General features: G+C 44.2%; 1 protein-coding gene across 3 annotated transcripts in view; it reads left to right on the forward strand.

Annotated features, from left to right (window-relative positions):
- The window catches only part of LOC129859147 (ras-responsive element-binding protein 1-like), a 77,138-nt gene that overhangs the window by 35,115 nt on the left and 20,613 nt on the right, over nt 1-21,410 (forward strand). For all 3 annotated transcript variants that reach the window (XM_055928547.1, XM_055928545.1, XM_055928546.1), the window contains 2 exons: nt 18,731-18,874; nt 18,979-19,211. In XM_055928547.1, coding sequence (XP_055784522.1) covers nt 18,733-18,874; nt 18,979-19,211 — 375 coding nt within the window. In that variant the 5' untranslated portion in view covers nt 18,731-18,732. The remainder of the gene's footprint in view (nt 1-18,730; nt 18,875-18,978; nt 19,212-21,410) is intronic.

Below are 21,410 nucleotides of genomic sequence, written 5' to 3' on the forward strand. Positions count from 1 at the left end.
TACTGTTCTATCACTCACAAACACACAAAACTATGCTGCTATGTATTGGCCGAAAGGCTATTCTACTCTGCGTTTTCCATCAACGACCCTAGATTAACTTGGATTAGGCTATTGCATTTCTTAAACCTTACACTTGTGGGAATTGGCCTATAGTGCCTTCAGAAAGTATTCATACCTCTTGACTTATTCCACATTTTGTTGTTACAGCCCGCATTCTAAATTAATTAAAAAAAACACCCATCTACACACGATACCCCAATAATGACAGTGAAAATATGTTTTTGAACATTTTATAGAAAATAAAATACAAAAATATTTCATTTAAACCCGAGCCAATACTTTGTAGAAGCCCCCGATTACAGCTTTGAGTCATCTTGGGTATGTATATCAGCTTTGCACATCTGGATTTAGGGATTTTCTCCCTTCATCCTTGCAGATTTTCTCAAGCTCTGTTAACCTCTCTGTGCTACGGATCCCTTTAGCGGGACCATTTTCCTAAACAACCGCTGAATTGCAGGGCGCAAAATATTACAAAAAATATTTATAATCATGCAATCACAAGTGAAATATACCAAAACACAGTTTAGCTTGTTGTTAATCCACCTATCGTGTCAGATTCTGAAAATATGCTTTACAGCGAAAGCAATCCAAGCTTTTGTGAGTGTATCAATCAATGCTAGAACAGTTAGCCCCAAATTAGCATGGTCACGAAAGTCAGAAAAGCAATAAAATGAATCGCTTACCTTTGATAATATTTGGATGTTTGCACTCACGAGACTCCCAGCTACACAATAAATGTTATTTTTTTCAATAAATATTATAACAAAAAAACGCCATTTGTGTTGCGCGTTATGTTCAGAAAACTACAGCCTCGTTCCGTTCGACGAAAATTCCAAAAAGTATCCGTAATGTTCGTAGAAACATGTCAAATGTTTTTTATAATCAATCCTCAGGTTGTTTTTAACATACATAATCGATAATATTTCAACCAGACCGTAACCTATTCAATAAAAGAGAGAAAGAAAATGGAGAGCTACCCCTCTCGCGCGCAGGAACTAATCAAAGGACACCTGACTAGTTTTGAAAAATCTCGCTCATTTTTCAAAATAAAAGTCTGAAACTATGTCTAAAGCCTGGTCACAGCCTAAGGAAGCCAGACGGGAAATGAAACACAGATAAAAAATATAAAAAATCACTTCCGGGTTAGATTTCCTCAGGTTTTCGCCTGCAAAATAAGTTTTGTTATACTCACAGACAATAGTTTGACAGTTTTAGAAACTTCGGAGTGTTTTCTATCCTAATCTGTAAATTATATGCATATTCTACGATCTGGATCTGAGAAATAGTCTGTTTACCTTGGGAAAGTTATTTAAAAAAAAAATATATATATATATCTGACCCCTAGCGTCAAGAAGTTAAATTAGATGGGGAGCAGCGGTGAACAGCAATCTTCAAGTCTTCCACAGATTTTCAATGGGATTGAAGTCTGTGGTTTGGCTGGGCCACTCTAGCAAAAACTTTCACATTCTTGTTATGAAGCCATTCAAGCGTTGCTTTGGTTGTATGCTTGGGGTCATTGTCCTGTTGGAACGTAAATCTTTGCCCCCAGTCTAAGGACGTTTGCGCTCTAAAGCAGATCCTTATCAGTCTCCCTTTCCCTGCCCCATAGCATGATGCTGCTGTAACGGATGTGAAATGGCTAGCTAGTTAGCGGGTACGCGCTAGTAGCGTTTCAATCAGTTACGCCACTTGCTCTGAAACCTATTAGTAGTGTTGCCCCTTGCTCTGCAAGGGCCGCGGCTTTTGTGGCGCGATGGGTAACGACGCTTCGTGGGTGTCAGTTGTTGATGTGTACAGAGGGTCCCTGGTTCGCGCCCGTGTTGGGGCGAGGGGACGGTTTAAAGTTATACTGTTACACTGCCACAAATTTGCAAACATTTCTAAAAAATGTTTTCATTTTGTCATTAATGTGTATTTTGTGTAGATTTGTGAGCAAAAAAATAGATTTGATCAATTTTGAGTTCAGGCTGTAACACAACAAAATGTGGAATGAGTCAAGGGGTATGAATACTTTCTGAAGGCACTATATGGATATGGCTAAATTGAAATGTTTCTTACAGAAGAATTTTGAAAAGCATATGCATTATTACACGTAGAGAAAAAAAATCCTATCAAATTGTATTTGTCACATGCGTAAACAACAAGTGTAGACGAACAGGGAAATGCTTACTTGCAGGGAAATGCTTGTTGGGCCCTTCCCAACAATGCAGAAAGCAAAAAAGAGAAAGAATAGAAAAATAACACGAGGAATAAATACACAATGAGTAACAATGACTTGGGCATCACGGGGTACCAGCGAGTCGATGTGCATGGGTACGAGGTGATTGAGGTAGATATGTACATACAGGCATGGATAAACTGACTAGGCAACAGGATTAGTAGCAGCAGCGTATGTGATGAGTCAAAAGAGTTAGTGCGAAGAGAGTCAATGCACATAGTCCTGGTAGCTATTGGTTAACTACACTGAACACAAATATAAATGCAGCATGTAAAGTGTTGGTCCCATGTTTTACGAGCTGAAATAAAAGATTCTATTTGCACAAAAAGCTAATTTCGCACATTTTCTGCACAAATGTGTTTATATTCCAGTTAGTGAGCATTTATCCTTTGCCAAGACAATCCATCCACCTGACAGGTGTGGCATATCAAGAAGCTGTTTAAACAGCATGATCATTACACAGGTAATTTAATAATCATGCCAGATAATTTAATATTAATTTCTTTACCATAAGCCGCGTCCAATGTCGGTTTTAGAGAATTTGACAATACATCCAACCGGCCTCACAACCGTAAACCACGTGTATGGCGTTGTGTGAGCAAGCGGTTTACTGATGTCAACATTGTGAACAGAGTGCCCCATGGAGGTGGTGGGGTTATGGTATGAGCAGGCATAAGCTACGGACAATGAGCACAATTGCATTTTATCGATGGCAATTTGAATGCACAAAAATACCGCGACGAGATCCTGAGGCCCATTTTTTTTGGGGGGGGGGGGGGGCGTGTATCTGTGACCAAGAGATGCATATCTATATTCCTAGTCATGTGAAATCCATAGATTTAATGCATTTATTTAAATGGACTGATTTGGCATGCTTGTATGCCATCAAAGCTGTATTTATTATAATATTCAACGTCTCATCTTTCCAAATACATTGAGTTCTTGTAATTAACAGCAAATCCCTCACTCAGACAACAAAAAAATGGCAACACTTGCCCAATTAGCGGGAGGGGGGGCACTTTTTGTCACGAGTGGTGCTCAAGTTCAGAATGGCTGTCTGTCAAAACCCATACAGAGCTGTGATCCGCAGAGCCTGAGCTCTGATGTCATGTATAGCATGTTACTGTACAGCCACTGCGTTCCAATGTACAGTTGAAGTTTACATACACCTTAGCCAAATACATTTAAACTCAGTTTTTCACAATTCCTGACATTTAATCCTAGTACAAATTCCCTGTCTTAGGTCAGTTAGGATCACCACTTTATTTTACGAATGTGAAATGTCAGAATAATGGTAGAGAGAATGATTTTATTTCACCTTTTATTTCTTTCATCACATTCCCAGTGGGTCAGAAGTTTACACACACTCAATTAGTATTTGGTAACATTGCCTTTAAATTGTTTAACTTGGGTCAAACGTTTCGGGTAGCCTTCCACAAGCTTCCCACAATAAGTTGGGTAGATTTTGTCCCATTCCTCCTGACAGAGCTGGTGTAATTGAGTCAGGTTTGTAGGTCTCCTTGCTCGCACATGCTTTTTAAGTTCTGCCCACAAATGTTCTATGGGGTTGAGGTCAGGGCTTTGTGATGGCCACTCCAATACCTTGACTTTGTTGTCCTTAGGCCATTTTGCCACAACTTTGGAAGTATGCTTGGGGTCATTGTCCATTTGGAAGACCCATTTGCGACCAAGCTTTAACTTCCTGACTGATGTCTTGAGAGGTTACTTCAATATATCCACATCATTTTCCATCATCATGTTGTCATCTATTTTGTGAAGTTCACCAGTCCATCCTACAGCAAAGCACCCCCACAACATGATGCTGCTACCCCATACGGTTGGGATGGTGTTCTTCGGCTTGCAAGCCTCCCCCTTTTTCCTCCAAACATAACGATGGTCATTATGACCAAACAGTTACATTTTTGTTTCATCAGACCAGAGGACATTTCTCCAAAAAGTACGATCTTTGTCCCCACGTGCAGTTGCAAACCGTAGTCTGAGCGGCCTTTCAGGTTATGTCGATATAGGACTCATTTTACTGTGGATATAGATACTTTTGTACCTGTTTCCTCCAGCATCTTCACAAGGTCCTTTGCTGCTGTTCTGGGATTGATTTGCACTTTTTGCACCAAGTACGGATATCTCTAGGAGACAGAGCACGTCTCCTTCCTGAGCCGTATGACGGTTACGTGGTCCCATGGTGTTTATACTTGCGTACTATTGTTTGTACAGATGAACGTGGTACCTTCAGGCGTTTGGAAATTGCTCCCAAGGATGAAGCAGACTTGTGGAGGTCTACAATTTTTTTCTAAGGTCTTGGCTGATTTCTTTTGATTTTCCCATGATGTCAAGCAAAAAGGCACTGAGTTTGAAGGTAGGCCTTGAAATACATCCACAGGTACACCACCTATCAGAAGCTTCTAAAGCCATGACATAATTTTCTGGAATTTTCCATGCTGCTTAAAGGCACAGTCATCTTAGTGTCTGTAAACTTCTGACCCACTGGAATTGTGATACAGTGAATTATAAGTGAAATAATCTGCCTGCAAACAATTGTTAGAAAAATTACTTGTCATGCACAAAGTAGATGTCCTAACCGACTTGCCAAAACTATTGTTTGTTAATAAGAAATGTGTGGAGTGGTTGAAAAACTAGTTTTAATGACTCCAACCTAAGTGTATGTAAACTTCCGACTTCAACTGTAGGTATTTATCAGTGTCCAAATCTGCCATTTTCAACCCGTATACGGGTACAAGTGTAAAGGGCTACACAAAGACAATCCACAATAATCAACTTTGGTCTGCTGTCTCTCTTGGCATGTAAAATATTGTATTGAGTGGTGGTAAGTTGGTAGCGAGTTTTTATCTGGTGCTTTTGCATCTGTAGTCATGTTGAGTGTTGTGTGATCTGTGCTAGTTAGTGCTGGGCCAGCCGGTCCCACTGCTGTAACACTTCTCTTGGTATCAGGAGAGAGACCGATAGGAGGGGGGAAGTTAACTTCTCTTGGTGTCAGGAAGAGCGAGCTGGCCTCAAGCTAGGCCCATCTCCCGGCTAGCAAACAAAGTACACCAACTACAATACCTCTCTTGCCAATTGGCCTGGACCCTTTGTCGACACGGAGCCCCGCCGATCCATCACAACTGGTCTGCTGACGTAATTCGTCTGATGTGCTCTTAACCGGCCTTTGCGTCATGGATGTTGGTGATGATTCATCTGATAGCTTGGCCCGCTAGCTTCCCGAACGCCATGTCTCCTGCTCGCCTAGCATAGTCATCGACTACCAAACGGCTCCCTGTTTCATCTATTGCTGCTCATTGGACCCTATGATCACTCGGCTACACAGCTGATGCCTGCTGGACTGTACATTAACACGGTACTTCATTTTGTTTCTCTGTCGGCCCCAGCCTCGAACTCAGGCCCTGTGTGTAGCTAACTGATCATCTCTGCCTGCCCATTCATCGCCATTTACCCGTTGTTGTTGTCCTAGCTCTTTACCCGTTGTTGTCTCACCCGTTGTTGTCTTAGCTCTCCCAATCAACACCTGTGATTGCTTTTTACCTTTCTCTAATGTCAATATGCCTTGTATACTGTTGTTTAGGGCAGCTCTCATTGTTTTATTTTACTGCGGAGCCCCTAGTCCTGCTCAACATGCCTCAGATAGCCCCCTTGTCCCACCCCCCACACATGCGGAGACCGCACCTAGCTTAACTGGCGCCTCCAGAGATGCAACCTCTCTCATCATCACTCAATGCCTAGGTTTACCTCCACTGTACTCGCACCCTACCATACCCTTGTCTGTACACTATGCCCTGAATCTATCCTACCACGCCCAGAAATCTGCTCCTTTTATTCTCTGTTCCCAAAGCACTAGACGACCAGTTCTTATAGCCTTTAGCCGTACCCTCATCCTACTCCTCCTCTGTTCCTCTGGTGATGTAGAGGTTAACCCAGGCCCTGTGTGTCCCCAGGCGCTCTCATTTTTTACTTTTGCAATCGAAAGCCTTGGGTTCATGCATGTTAACATCAGAAGCCTCCTCCCTAAGTTTGCTTTATTCACTGCTTTAGCACACTCCACCAACCCTGATGTCCTAGCCATGTCTGAATCCTGGCTTAGGAAGGCTACCAAAAATTCTGAAATTTCCATCCCCAATTACAACATTTTCCGTCAAGCCCGAACTGCTAAAGGGGGAGGAATTGCAATCTACTGTAGAGAGAACCTGCAGAGTTCTGTCATACTATCCAGTTCTATGCAGAAACAGTGCGAGCTTCTACTTTTAAAGATCCATCTTTCCAGAAATAAGTCCCTCACTGTTGCCGCTTGTTATAGACCCCCTCAGCTCCAAGCTGTGCCCTGGGCACCATATGTGAATTGATTGCTCCCCATCTATCGTCAGAGGTCATACTGCTAGGTGACCTAAATTGGGATATGCTTAACACCCCGGCCATCCTACAATCTAAGAAAGACACCCTCAATCTCACACAAATGATCAAGGAACCTACCAGGTACAGCCCCAAATCCGTAAACATGGGCAACCTCATACATATCATCCTGACCAACTTTCCCTCTAAATACACCTCTGCTGTTTTCAACCAGGATCTCAGCGATTACTGCCTCATGACCTGCGTCTGTTATGGGTCTGCGGTCAAACGACCATCCCTCATCACTGTCAAACGCTTCCTAAAACACTTCTGCGAGCAGGCCTTTCTAATCGACCTTGCCTGGGTATCCTGGAAGGATATTGACCTCATCCCATCAGTAGAGGATGCCTGGGTGTTCTTTAAAAGTGCTTTCCTCACCATCTTAAATAATGCCCCTTTCAAAAAAATTGAACTAAGAACAGATCTAGCCCTTGGCGTACTGCACTAGCTTCGAATAGTTCCCGCGATATGCAACTTTTCAGGGAAGTCAGGAACCAATACACACATTCATTTAGGAAAGCAAAGGCTAGCTTTTTCAAACCGAAATTTGCATCCTGCTGCACTAATTCCCAAAAGGTTTGGGACACTGTAAAGTCCATGGAGAATAAGAGTATCTCCTCCCAGCTGCCCACTGCACTGAGACTAGGAAACACTGTCACCACTGTTAAATCCACGATAATCTCCCGGGTGGCGCAGTGGTCTAGGGCACTGCATCACAGTGCTAGCTGCGCCACCAGAATCTCTGGGTTCGCGCCCAGGCTCTGTCGCAGCCGGCCGCAACCGGGAGGTCCGTGGGGCGACGCACAATTGGCATAGCGTCGTCCGGGTTAGGGAGGGTTTGGCCGGTAGGGATATCCTTGTCTCAGTATGTAAAATGTAATAAAATGTATGCACTCTACTGTAAGTCGCTCTGGATAAGAGCGTCTGCTAAATGACTAAAATGGAAATGTAAATGTATAATCGAGAATTTCAATAATCATTTCTCTACGGCTGGCCATGCTTTCCACCTGGCTACCCCACCCCCGGCCAACAGCACTGCACCCCCCGCAGCAACTGGCCCAAGCCCCCCCCCATTTCTCCTTCACCCAAATCCAGACAGCTGATGTTCTGAAAGAGCAGCAAAATCTGGATCCCTACAAATCAGCTGGGCTAGACAATCTGGACCCTCTTTTCCTAAACTCATCCACCGCCATTGTTGCAACCCCTATTACTAGTCTGTTCAACCTCTCTTTCGTATCGTCTGAGATTCCTAAAGATTGGAAAGCGGCCGGGGTCATCCCCCTCTTCAAAGGGGGAGACACTCTAGACCCAAACTGTTACAGACCTATATCCATCCTGCCCTGCCTTTCTACAATCTTCTAAAGCCAAGTGAACAAACAGATCACCGACCATTTTGAATCGCACCGTACCTTCTTTGCTATGCAATCTGGTTTCTGAGCTGGTCACGGGTGCACCTCAGCCACGCTCAAGGTCCTAAACGATATCATAACCGCCATCGATAAAATACAGTATTGTGCAGCCGTCTTCATCGACCTGGCCAAGGCTTTCGACTCTGTCAATCACTGTATTCTTATCGGCAGATTCAACAGCATTGGTTTCTCTAATGACTGTCTCGCCTCTGGCAGTCTCTATTGGGGTGCCACAGGGATCAATTCTCAGGCCGACTCTTTTCTCTGTATATATCAATGATGTCGCTCTTGCCCTGGGTGATTCTTTGATCCACCTCTACGCAGACGACACCATTCTGTATACATCTTGCCCTTCTTTAGACACTGTGTTAACAAACCTCCAAATGAGCTTCAACGCCATAAAACACTCCTTCCGTGGCCTCCAACTGCTCTTAAATGCTAGTAAAACGAAATGCATGCTCTTCAACCAATTGCTGCCCGCACCTGCCCACCTGACTGGCTTCACTACTCTTGACAGTTCTGACTTAGAATATGTGGACAACTATAAATACCTAGGTGTCTGGCTAAACTGTAAACTCTCCTTCCAGACATTAAGCATCTCCAATCTCATGTTAAACCAAGAATCGGCTTCCTATTTCGCATCAAAGCCTCCTTCACTCATGCTGCGAAACATACCCTCGTAAAACTAACTATCCTACCGATCCTTGACTTCGGCAATGTCATTTACAAAATAGCCTCCAATACTCTGCATCCAATTTGCTGAGTAGTCTCTCACAGTGCCATCCGTTTTGTCACCAAAGCCCCATATACTACCCACCACTGCGACCTGTATGCTCTCGTTGGCTGGTCCTCGCTACATATTCGTCTCCAAGCCCACTGGCTCCAGGTCATCTATAAGTCTTTGCTAAGTAAAGCTCTGCCTTATCTCAGCTCACTGGTCACGCGCTCCAGCAGGTATATTTCACTGGTCATCCCCAAAGCCAACACCTACTTTTGCCGCCTTTCCTTCCAGTTCTCTGCTGCCAATGACCGGAACGAATTGCAAAAATCACTGAATTTGGAGACTTATATCTCTCGCTCTAACTTTAAGCGTCAGCTGTCAGAGCAGCTTACCGATCGCTGCAGCTGTACACAGCCCATCTGTAAATAGCCCATCCAACCAACTACCTACCTCATCCCCATATTTGTTTTTGTTTTTCTGCTCTTTTCCACACCAGTATATCTACTTGCACATCCTCATCTGCACATATATCACTCCAGTGTAAATTGCTAAATTGTAATTACTTCACCACTATTGGCCTATTTATTGCCTTACCTCCTTACTTCATTTGCACACAATGTATACAGATTTTTCTATTGTGTTATTGACTGTACGTTTGTTTATCCCATGCGTAACTCTGTTGTTTTTGTCACACTGCTTTGCTTTATCTTGGCCAGGTCGCAGTTGTAAATGAGAACTTGTTCTCAACTGGCCTACCTGGTTAAATAAAGGTGAAATAAAAATAAAAAGACCGTTAGGAGGGAAAGTTGACTTCTCTTGGTGTCAGTAGGAGAGAGACCATTAGGAGGGAAAGTTGACTTCTCTTGGTGTCAAGAGAGAGACAGTTAGGAGGGGGTAATAAATAGCCAACATGTGGTCATCGGATCTCTCCCTCCCTCTCCCCTTGTCTATTTTCCCCCAAGTCCCTACCTAACTCAGTCTGTGAACTGACAAGCCAGCCTTGATAAAGACGGCCCCTCTCTCTCATACACGCGCACGCACACTCACACAAAAACACTCTTCTACGCAAGACAACTCCCCACAACACCCGGCTGTAGCCACCAGTGGAGTGCTTTGAAAATGCATCCTTGCATCCTCCCTCTCTCTCCATCTCTCGCTCTCTCTCATATTTAACACAACGCTAGCTAGTTAGCGTGCTAACGTCGCGAGGGACCCAAAGGTGAACAGGTTATAAACAACACTGCTCTGTTAGTGCTGGGTGAGAGCAACCCCCCCCCCCCCATTCTCAATGTTTGCTTTGAAGAGCATGTGTCAGTTTTGGCAGTTTGGCTCGGGGCTCATTGTCTCTCTATCTGCCTTGCTGGTAGAGGACTCAACTTCCCTATTTAATGTATTACTCATTGAACATAAAGCTGCAATATGTAACTTTTTGGCGACCTGACCGAATTCACATAGAAATGTGAGTTATAGATCTGTCATTCTCATTGAAAGCAAGTCTAAGAAGCGGTAATCTCTAGATCTGTTCTGTGTGCTATTTCTATTCTTCCCGTTCTTAAGTTTCGTTTTTGCGTCTTATACTTCCGGTTTTGTACACCAGCTTCAAACAGCTAAAAATACAATATTTGGGGTTATTGAAAATATATATTCAGTTGTTTAGATGGTACAATGATTCTCTACACTAAAATTGCTTGTTTTGTCACATAAACTGAAATTAGACGAACTATTAGGAAATGGCGATTTCTGCATATTGCGCCTTAAACAATGGTTGTAGTTTGAGTCTAATACAAGTAGCAAAGTTACTCAAGGTGATGCAAAGTTAGCCCTGGTTTAAACACAGTGCCTTCGGAAAGTATTCATACCCCTTTACTTTTTCTAGATTTTTTTACGTTACAGCCTTATTCTAAAATGGATTAAAAAAATAAATAAATCCTCAGATCTACACACAATATCCCATAATGACAAAGCGAAAACAGGTTTTAGAAATTTTAGCAAATGTATTACATTTAAAAATGAACAACCTTTTTACATAAGTATTCAGACCCTTTGCTATGAGACTCTAAAATGAGCTCAGGTGCATCCTGTTTCCATTGATCATCCTTGAGATGTTTCTACAACTTCATTGGAGTCCACCTGTGGTATATTCAATTGATTTGGAAAGGCACACACCTGTAAACGTGTCACAAGTGATTTGTCACCAGCGTTTTGTCCTCACACCGGTGTCCCCTCTAGCCCAGCAGGAGGGCTGTGGTGCGACCACCCCTCTGACCTTGTCAGCTGACTCATGCGGTTGCCAGATTGGTGGCTGACTGACTGTGTGTGGAAGGGGATGGTGGTGGCGGTTGCTATATTTAAATCAATGTCTTTGGCTGCTGCATGTTGATTGATTGAGAGTATTTTCACATAGGACTTGAAACCTAAAGAAAATGGCAACAGTTTCCAATAATCTATTGAAATAGTTGATTGCATAGCCTAATACTTCCATTAATCAATCCAACTTCATGAACTTAGCTGGCTATATAAGTAATATAAATGAGCACCTTGTAATTAATTGTACAGGATTATAAAGTTTTGCAAATAAAGTGTAACAACCAATACAGATGTGTTGTTCAGATTGAGGTTAAAAAGAGTTACAGAAGTTGACAGGAGTTAAAATGAAGAAAAGGAGGGCAACCGAGAGAGCGAGTGTGAGAGAGGATGGAGGGAAGAACCCAGCCAGGCAGTCAGACAAAACAAGATGGAGAGAGAGGGAAGAAGAGGGAGAGCAAATGGAGGTGGGAGGAGTCTGTGAGAGGAAGGGAGTGCGAGCTGCGAGGGGCCCAAGGATAGATGAGGGGAGGGGACAGGACAGGATAGGACAGGACAGGAGAAGAGAGGAGAGGCGTGGAGAGGCATTCTTGTTTGCTGCTCTTTGGCACAGTGTGGCGACTTTTCCATCCACACACACACACACACACACGCAGTGTAGTGTCTGTGTGTAGGATGGTGGGTTATGGATGGGGGGGTCAAAGCTGTAATGAGAGTGATGGCTGGGAACAGATGCAGTAACAGCAGCCACTGCTGCCCCTCCTCCCCGCACCATCTACACGCATGCACACACACTCCTCTCCTGTAACACACGGCACTTTCTCTCCATGAGCGTGTGTTGGAATCTCCAAACAAGTGCAACACTCTCCTCCAGTTGCCTGCTCTGAAACATCACAACAGAAATCTGGAAACCTAGCACGGCCCTTGTGCAATCTCTCTCCTCTCCCCACACCTTTTTTTCCGCTTGGCCTTCTTTCGTTTCTCCAACTCCCCTCTGCATCGGTATCTCTTCTCTCCTCCCCCTCCTGTCTCTCCTCCCCCTCTTTCTTTCCTCCATCTATCCCTCTTTCATCCTTCCTCTCCTCTCCCTCTTCTCAGTTCCCACCATCTGTTGCAGTTCATTTTAGCAGGCCATAAAAAGTGCTGCCCAAGCGTTTGATCCACCAATCAGAGTGCGGGATGGAGGGAGGGGGTGATGCTCAGCTAATGAAAGAAAGCAAATCCACGGCTAATCTTGAGATCTGCGGTTAACACACACACACCCCTTGGCCAACCCCCCACTATTCAACATGACCATACTACTTAGTCTGTGCTTTGATTTGCTAGTTAGAGCTGCTACTCCATTAGCTACTTACAACTCCACAATACTTTGCTAGTTGTAAACCAGTGGCTTTCATACATTTTTTGCATTATTTAATAATGTGGTCAGTTTTAATGACTCGGTGGTCTGGGCACGGTGCTACTTGCAACACCAGGGAGTTTATGATTTTTATAACCTGCGTGCGAGTGATTACTCACGAAAACCCAGACAAAAACAATGTAATCCATAGAATAGTACTTTGGAGGAAGGTTTGTTGACATATATATTTGACATTTGTATCTGAAAGCATAATTGAGAAATAAGTGATCAAAGTTGGCATATTTATAAAATTTTGCCCTTACCCAGGCCTCCTTCAAGACTCCAGTGTTTCATCTGTAGGTGCTATAAGGCATTGGTGTCATATGAAGCTTTACAGCTTGCTCTGTAATATGAGTACTAGTAGTATTTTGATTTCAAAAACTTTTTTGCCATAAATGTAGGAATTTTGACGATACCATTTGATTTGTCCCCCCAAAATTATACAGTGGGTACGGAAAGTATTCAGACCATTGACTTTTCCACATTTTGTTACGTTACAGCCTTATTCAAAAATGAATTACATAGTTTTCCCCCCATCAATCTACACTCAATACCCCATAATGACAAAGCAAAAACAGGTTTTTAGAAATGTTTGCTAAAGTATTTTTAAAAAACTACCTGAAATATCACATTTTCATAAGTATTCAGACCCTTTACTCAGTACTTTGTTGAAGCACCTTTTGGCTTCAACAGCCTCAAGTCTTCTTGGGTAGGATGCTACAAGCTTGGCACACCTGTATTTGGGGAGTTTCTCCCATTCCTCTCTGCAGATCCTCTGTCAGGTTGGATGAGAAGCATTGTTGCGCAGCTATTTTCAGGTCTCTCCAGAGATGTTTGATCGGGTTCAAGTCCGGGCTCTGGCTGGGCCGCTCGAGGACATTCAGAGACTTGTCCCGAGCCACTCCTGCGTTGTCTTGGCTGTGTGCTTAGGGTTGTTGTCCTGCTGGAAGGTGAACCTTCGGCTCAGTCTGAGGTCCTGAGCGCTCTGGAGTTGGTTTTCATCAACGATCACTCTGTACTTTGATCCGTTCATCTTTCCCTCGATCCTGACTAGTCTCCCAGTCCCTGCTGCAGAAAAACAGCATGATGCATGATGCTGCCACCACCATGCTTCACCGTAGGGATGGTGCCAGGTTTCTTCCAGATGTGACGCTTGGCATTCAGGCCAAAGAGTTCAATCTTGGTTTCATCAGACCAGATAATCTTGTTTCTCATGGTCTGAGAGTCTTTAGGTACCTTTTGGCAAACTCCAAGCGGGCTGTCATGTGTCTTTTACTGAGGAGTGGCTTCCGTCTGGCCACTCTACCATAAAGGACTTATTGGTGGAGTGCTGCAGAGATTGTTGTCCTTCTGGAAGGTTCTCCCAGCTCCACAGAGGAACTCCGGAGCTCTGTCAGAGTGATCATCGGGTCCTTGGTCACCTCCCTGACCAAGGCCCTTCTCCCCTGATATCTCAGTTTGGTCGGGCGGCCAGTTCTAGGAAGTAAATAAGAATTTGTTCATAACTGACATGCCTAGTTAAATAAAGGTTATATAAAAAATAAAAGAAGAGTCCTGGTTCCAAACTTCTTCCATTTAAGAATGATGGAGGCTACTGTGTTCTTGGTGGACCTTCAGTGCTGCAGAATTTTTTTGGTACCCTTCCCCAGATCTGTGCCTCGACAAAATACCTCCGACAAAAGTCTCGGAGCTCTACGGACTGCGCTGACATGCACTGTCAACTGTGGGACCTTTATATAGACACGTGTGTACCTTTCCAAATTATGTCCAATCAAGTTGTAGAAACATCTCAAGGATGATCAATGGAAACAGGATGCACCTGAGCTCAATTTCGAGTCTCATAGCAAATGGTCTGAATTCTTACGTCTGTTATTTTTTATTTTTTATTTTAATACATTTACAAACATTCTAAAAACCTGTTTTCTCTTTGTCATTATGGGGAATTGTGTGTAGACTGCTGAGGATTTGTATTTATTTAATCCATTTTGGAATAAGGCGTAACAAAATGTGGGAAAAGTTAAGGGGTCTGAATACTTTCTGAAGATACTGTATATATTGTTGAACATAATATACTCTACTGGCATATCAAAGTTCCAGTGTGGGATTTTTGCTAGTTTTAAAGTTATGACCTGATTTGTAAGCACTACTGACAGAGTGAACGTGAAAATGGATTCAAAATGGTGGCCCTCTGCTGGTGATTTGCAAGATGTTTTTTAACATTTATTTAACTATACAAGTCAGTTAAGAACAAATTCTTATTTACAATGATGGCCTACTCCAGCCAAACCCTAACGACGCTGGGCCAATTGTGCGCCGCTCTATAGGACTCCCAATCATGGCTGGTTGTGATACAGCCTGGAGTCAAACCAGGGTCTGTAGTGACGCCTCTAGCACTAAGATGCGGTGCCTTAGACCGCTGCGCCACTCAGGAGCCCACGTGATGTGCAGTGATGCAAGTAAAAGGACATTGCCTACTATGCCAATTTCTCTGTATAAAATGGCCCATAACTGTTTTAAACTATCAGGGATCCCACTCTGGAACTTTGATATGCCTGTAGAGTAATTTATGTCAATGAAAAAAAGCAAAATATTTTGTACATGGGATGCAGTAGCAGCAAGACTTGGAGTGAGACATGCACACACACCCCTCGCACTCTGACAGAAGGGTTTGTGACACTGCATCTGCTTAGGCCATGTTGCTGTTTGTAATAGGGGTGTTGATGAGTAATCGTGTTTTCATTTAAGAAAATACATAGTGTTGGTATTCCGTGTTGGTATGCCTTCATCACAATAACTCCTTATTATACAGCACCAGTCAAAAGTTTGGACACACCTACTCATTCCAGGGTTTTTCTTTATTTTTACTATTTTCTACATTGTAGAATAATAGTGAAGACATCAAAACTATGAAATAACACATATGGAATCATGTAATAACCAAAAAAGTGTAAAACAAATCAAGATATATTTAATATTTGAGATTCTTCAAAGTAGCCACCCTTTGCCTTGATGACAGCTTTGCACACTCTTGGCATTATCTCAACCAGCTTCAGGAGGTAGTCACCTGGAATGCATTTAAATTAACAGGTGTGCCTTGTTTAAAGTTAATTTGTGGAATTTCTTTCTACATGAAGGTCAGTCAGTACAGAACATTTCAAGAACTTTGAAAGTTTCTTCAGGTGCAGTCGCAAAAACCATCAAGCGCTATAATGAAACTGGCTCTCATGAGTGCCGCCACAGGAAAGGAAGACCCAGAGTTACCTCTGCCGCAGAGGATAAGTCCATTCGAGTTACCATCCTCAGAAATTGCAGCTCAAATAACTGCTTCCCAGAGTTCAAGTAACAGACACATCTCAACATCAACTGTTCAGAGGAGACTGTGTGAATCAGGCCTTCATGGTCAAATTGCTGCAAAAAAAACACTACTAAAGGACACCAATAAGAAGAAGAGACTTGCTTAGGCCAAGAAACACGAGCAATGGTGGAAATCCGCCCTTTGGTCTGATGAGTCCAAATTTGAGATTTGTGGTTTTAACCGCCATGTCTTTGTGAGACGCAGAGTAAGTGAACGGATGATCTTCGCATGTGTGGTTCCCACTGTGAAGCATGGAGGAGGCGGTGTGGGGGCACTTTGCTGGTGACACTGTCTGTGATTTATTTAGAATTCAAGGCACAATTAACCAGCATGGCTACCACAGCATTCTGCAGTGATACACCAACCCATCTGGTTTGCGCGTAGTGGGGCTATCATTTGTTTTTCAACAGGACAATGACCCAAAACACACGCCCAGGCTGTGTAAGGGCTATTTGACCAAGAAAGAGAGTGATGGAGTGCTGCATCAGATGCCCTGGCCTCAACAATCACCTGACCTCAACCCAATTGAGATGGTTTGGGATGAGTTGGACAGCAAAGTGAAGTGAAAGCAGCCAACAAGTGCTCAGCATATGTGGGAACTCCTTCAAGGCTGTTTTAAAAGCTTTCCAGGTTAAGCTGGTTGAGAGCATGCCATGAGTGTGCAAACCTGTCATCAAGGTGAAGAATCTCAACCAACACTTTTTTGGTTACCACATGAGTCCATGTGTTATTTCATAGTTTTGATGTCTTCACTATTTTACAATGTAGAAAATAGTACAACTAAATAAAAACCCTTGAATGAGTAGGTGTCCACACTTTTGACTGGTACTGTACATGGAATCAGGAATGCCAGCCCTTTGTATTAAAAAAATAAATAAAAATTAACTACAGTAACTGTTGGCATTTCAAATCCCTGTGTACCAAAATCGAACCTTGACACCACAACCGCAATACGTACCCATCCGTGCGTTTGGCGAACCATTACACCCTTAGTCTGTAATGTCACTTCTCTACTCCCTCCCGGGACTCACTAGAATAAACACAACCAGCCGTCACCAGTCTGTTCAAGCTCACCTCTTTCACCCACTCTCCCCCCTCTCGTCTCCTCCTTTTCCTCTCTTCCATCTCATCTCTCTCTACTTCTCCATTTCCAAGGCTTTCCCCCCCTTCCTTTTCTCTCTATCACCCTCAACTCCCGTCCTCCATCCCTTTATTTCTCTCCCTTTTTTATTCACTTTGGTTAGGGTGAGTCATTTGGAAAGCCAATGTTGAGGAATGTAGACACTAAAACACACACACACACACACACACACACACACACACACACACACACACACACACACACACACACACACACACACACACACACACACACACACACACACACACACACACACACACACACACACACACACACACACACACACACACACACACTCCAACCCTCCCTCCATGAGGAGGAGGAAGTGGCCTGGACCGGAGAGGAGCTTCCTGTGGGGCTGTGAACGGGAATCTGCAATTAACGGGGTGGGGTGGGGGGGCTCTCTTATTTGGGCTCTCTCTCTCACCCCTCTTCTCTCCTCTTTCTTGCTTATTCTGCGTCTGTATCTCTCCTTCACCCCTTCTTTCTTTCCTTTTTCCATCTACCCCTCTCCTGCATCCTCGGTCACCATCTGTATTAGCTGGATCTCCTATGATACTGTGTCATAGCATGTTAGCTGGGCCAGATAACAATAGTAGGCATAGTTAGGGATGTGTGCTGGATACAGGATGGGCCTGGGGGGATGGTACAGAAAGCGCCAGTCTAGCATGGAGTTAAGAGAGATTAGCCCACCCCAAACCCTCCCATCGGGGACTGGCCCCGGGTGCGGAGAGAGGATAGGGAAACCAAGGGCTTGAATCTGTGTGTGTTTGATTGGGGAGTGGCTGGGGGCCTATGGGTTTACTTGACAATGGACCATATACACTTGGTAGCCTGCTGTGATTGGTTTCTTACTAAATTGTTGTTGTGCTGAGGATAGAAAGAAAGGCTAGGATATTTCATCCTCTTTCTCCCTCCTGCCCGTCCGCCCTCTTGTCTCATACGAGACAGGTTTAATGTCATAAAACACAGGCTATCATGTCTAGCTAGCGACATCAACTCAGCCAGTATTCTTTCGCTCTCCCTATCACATGGTCTTCCTCCTCCTCCCCTCTGCATTAACCTTCAGCCCCCTCAACCCCTCTAGGCCCTCCTTCCACTCCATAGCCAACCTATGCTCTAATGCACACTGTGAAGTGCACTGCATACTCACTTCATTTACCATCTTCTGACTCCTCATGTTAACAAGTATGTACGTAGGTAGCATCAGTATTTCTTTGCGCATGCCTTGTACTTTAAAAAAAAATTTGTAGTGAAAAATGCTAACTCTAGTAGCTAGCTACAGAACATTGTGCTAATGCTTGTAGCTAGCTACGGAACATTGTGCTAATGCTTGTAACTAGCTACGGAACATTGTGCTAACGCTAGTAGCTAGCTACGGAACATTGTGCTAACGCTAGTAGCTAGCTACGGAGCATTGTGCTAACGCTAGTAGCTAGCTACGGAACATTGTGCTCACGCTAGTAGCTAGCTACGGAACATTGTCCTCATGTTAGTAGCTAGCTACGGAACATTGTGCTCATGTTAGTAGCTATCTACGTTATCCTTAATTTTTGGGGGATTGGCAACATGTTGCTAGTAAACGTTAATGTAACTTCCTGAATTTAAATGGAATTGACCCCAACCCTGCAAAGTACCGACGCCACCTTAGTTTTTGTGTATGTCCCATGTCATTAAGTTTGTGTGTATGTTGTGTTCCTGCAGTGATGGAGAGCGCCACAGAGGACAAGCGTCCAGGGGGAGGGGTGAGTGCTGAGCTGAGCGCTGTAGAGACTGAGCACTCTGAGGGGCAGGAAACCCCCGACTCCACACACACACAGGACGAGCACACACAGGACGAGCACACAGGTGAGGGTGGTGTATGTGCATGTGTCCGAGTGTTCTTGTGTGTGTTGCAGAGCTGGTGTGCGTTAGTTTGCTTATACTAACTACGGTTTCCTCACTCTTCCCAGGGAGTAACGGAGCTATGGAGGAAGGAGAGGAGGAAGATGAAAATGGAGAGAATATGACAGAGGGCGTGGACTTGTCATCCATCAACGCCATGATGTCGACGGTGATGAACGCAGGCCAGCTCAACGGCGCCATGGAGCCCTCCTCAGCCCCGGCCTCAACACCTTCAATCCACATTAGCAAGACCACCCCACCCAGACCCACTAGTGTCAATCGCAATGCCAGGAGAAACACGGTACAAACACACACACACACACACGTAAAAAAACGAACCGAGGAACAGGGAGGAGACTGAGTCAGTGTGGCATCACATTTGAAATGACGTGTCAACTGGTTGAAGTAGAAGAGAACAGTACAGTAAAAGCTAGTTTTTCACCAGGCTCCAACAGTGATGTAAAGCTGTGTGTGTGTGTCAGGACCGAGGGATGGGGGAGGTGGGTTGTAGGGGCAGGTGAAGAAGCATCCCCCCGTCTCACTCCACAACTCTCGTGTCCCAGCTTCAAACGAGTAGCGACAAATGGTCCTTGCCTCTCAATTCCTCTTTTGTCCCCCCGGCCCTGGGTTACATTGCTCCTATTAAAGCATGGGATTGGGGGTCATAATGCTTGGGTGTAGGACAAACAGTTGTCACTTATGACACGAGCAGACACACATACACACACACACATACACAGCCTGGAAGAGCCATCCAGGACCAGAGTTGTAGGCCAACCTACCCCTGACATGCAGAGTGTACTTCACATCCCCTTAGCAGGAGTGGCCAGGTTCTCAGGTGCTCACCTCTTGAGGAAACCGGCTTAAGGCCTATTACGTAATTTATCAGATTGTCAGCACTAACATAGGCCACACACAGCTACAGCATCAACGCATGCTACCAGGTGAAGAGGTTGTCGCTAGTGGCCAGCTTGCAGAGTTCACACTGTGCTGTGGTTTAGAAAGAGCAGCAGAAAAAAGGATATGGAGTCACATCTTTTGCTGAAAACCTAAAACTCAATTCAGTTCTCGTGCGCTCGCTGTCCATCCTGCAGTCTTGACACACGCACACGCACACACACACACAGGAGAATGAATGAATGATTAAGGGTGTTTCTTGACCTCTGTTGCCACACACTATACAGTGGAGTTGAGCACCAGATCACTTGAGTCTGTGTGTGGAGAGAAAATGTCTGCAATGCACTGGATGCCAGCAAGACGATGGGCTGTGAAACAGACTTGAGCCCAAGCCAGCGGTGCAAAGGAACTGAACAATTCCTTTACTAGGCCTCTCCAAGAGAGGAAAAGGAAGTGCTTCCTAGAGATTGCCTTTGAAGAGTCTCTCTATGTGTGGAAGAAAGTATGCATAATTTGTGTGCAAGTCGGTTTTCTGTGTGCATGCATCTAATTTTGTTTCTGCCACCTTTACACTTATACAGTGTGTGCGTGCATGGGGCGATCCATGGCAGTCCAGTGCTATGTTCAGTCAGTCCGAGTTAATTATCAGCTGTAGTGTCAACAGGAGAGAGAGAGGAAGGTGGGACCTGGGGTGTAGGGTTACACTGAGCTCAAGGTGAAACATCCCCCTCACCATTCTCCACAAACAACATAACACGCATACATGCAAGCAGACAAACGCATCAAACCGCACACACACACCCGGACTACAGGCGAATGAGTGACAGGGTCAAATCCAAAACTCGCTGGGACTAGCAGGTGCAATTCTCTGTCTGTAATTTTGACCGCAGAATACAGATCATCAATGGGGGGGGGGGGGGTCTGCCAGTCAAAAGCAATGTACATTTTTCACCTATATTATTTTTCTCTGACCATTCTGGTCTTTATTATCAAAAGAATATAAGTAATGACATTGCTGTATATCCCTCCACTCATGCACAAGAATAGGATGGCAGACCCTATGGTGAATGAAGTCGCCATCAGTGCTTCAGGCCCCACCAACCACAGCCCAACTATACAATAGTTATGAAAGCCAAGTGTTCTTATGGTATAGACTGGTTGGTTGTTTAGCAACAAAACCGATGAATGCGCAACTGTGGGGCGAAACAGATGGGGTTGGCTTAGATTAACTATTTCGCCTCCAATGTTTACTGAAAACATAAATACATTTGCACAATGAGCAATTGTTTCTCAAATACATCGTTAAAGTTGTTGGTTAGCTAACTAGCGAATTTGAGCCATATTAGCTTTGACATGAAATCAGTTAAAACACCTCGAAACAAGACATGGTATCAAGAACAAGATGAAACAAGCTGAAATGAGCCACTTACGATTCTTCACACGGCAGTTCCTTGTCATCGTTCGCAGCTATCTGGCCATCCAGAATTACAACAACACGCGGAATTCTGCCCCATTTGAAGTTTGCACATCGATTTTGTGACTTTGTCAGCCAACCCATCTATAGCCAACCCTCTCAAATTTCTCCCAACGATGAAAGCTTAAC

The sequence above is a fragment of the Salvelinus fontinalis genome, chromosome 7 (assembly GCF_029448725.1).
Source record: "Salvelinus fontinalis isolate EN_2023a chromosome 7, ASM2944872v1, whole genome shotgun sequence".
In the NCBI taxonomy this organism is placed as follows: domain Eukaryota; kingdom Metazoa; phylum Chordata; class Actinopteri; order Salmoniformes; family Salmonidae; genus Salvelinus; species Salvelinus fontinalis.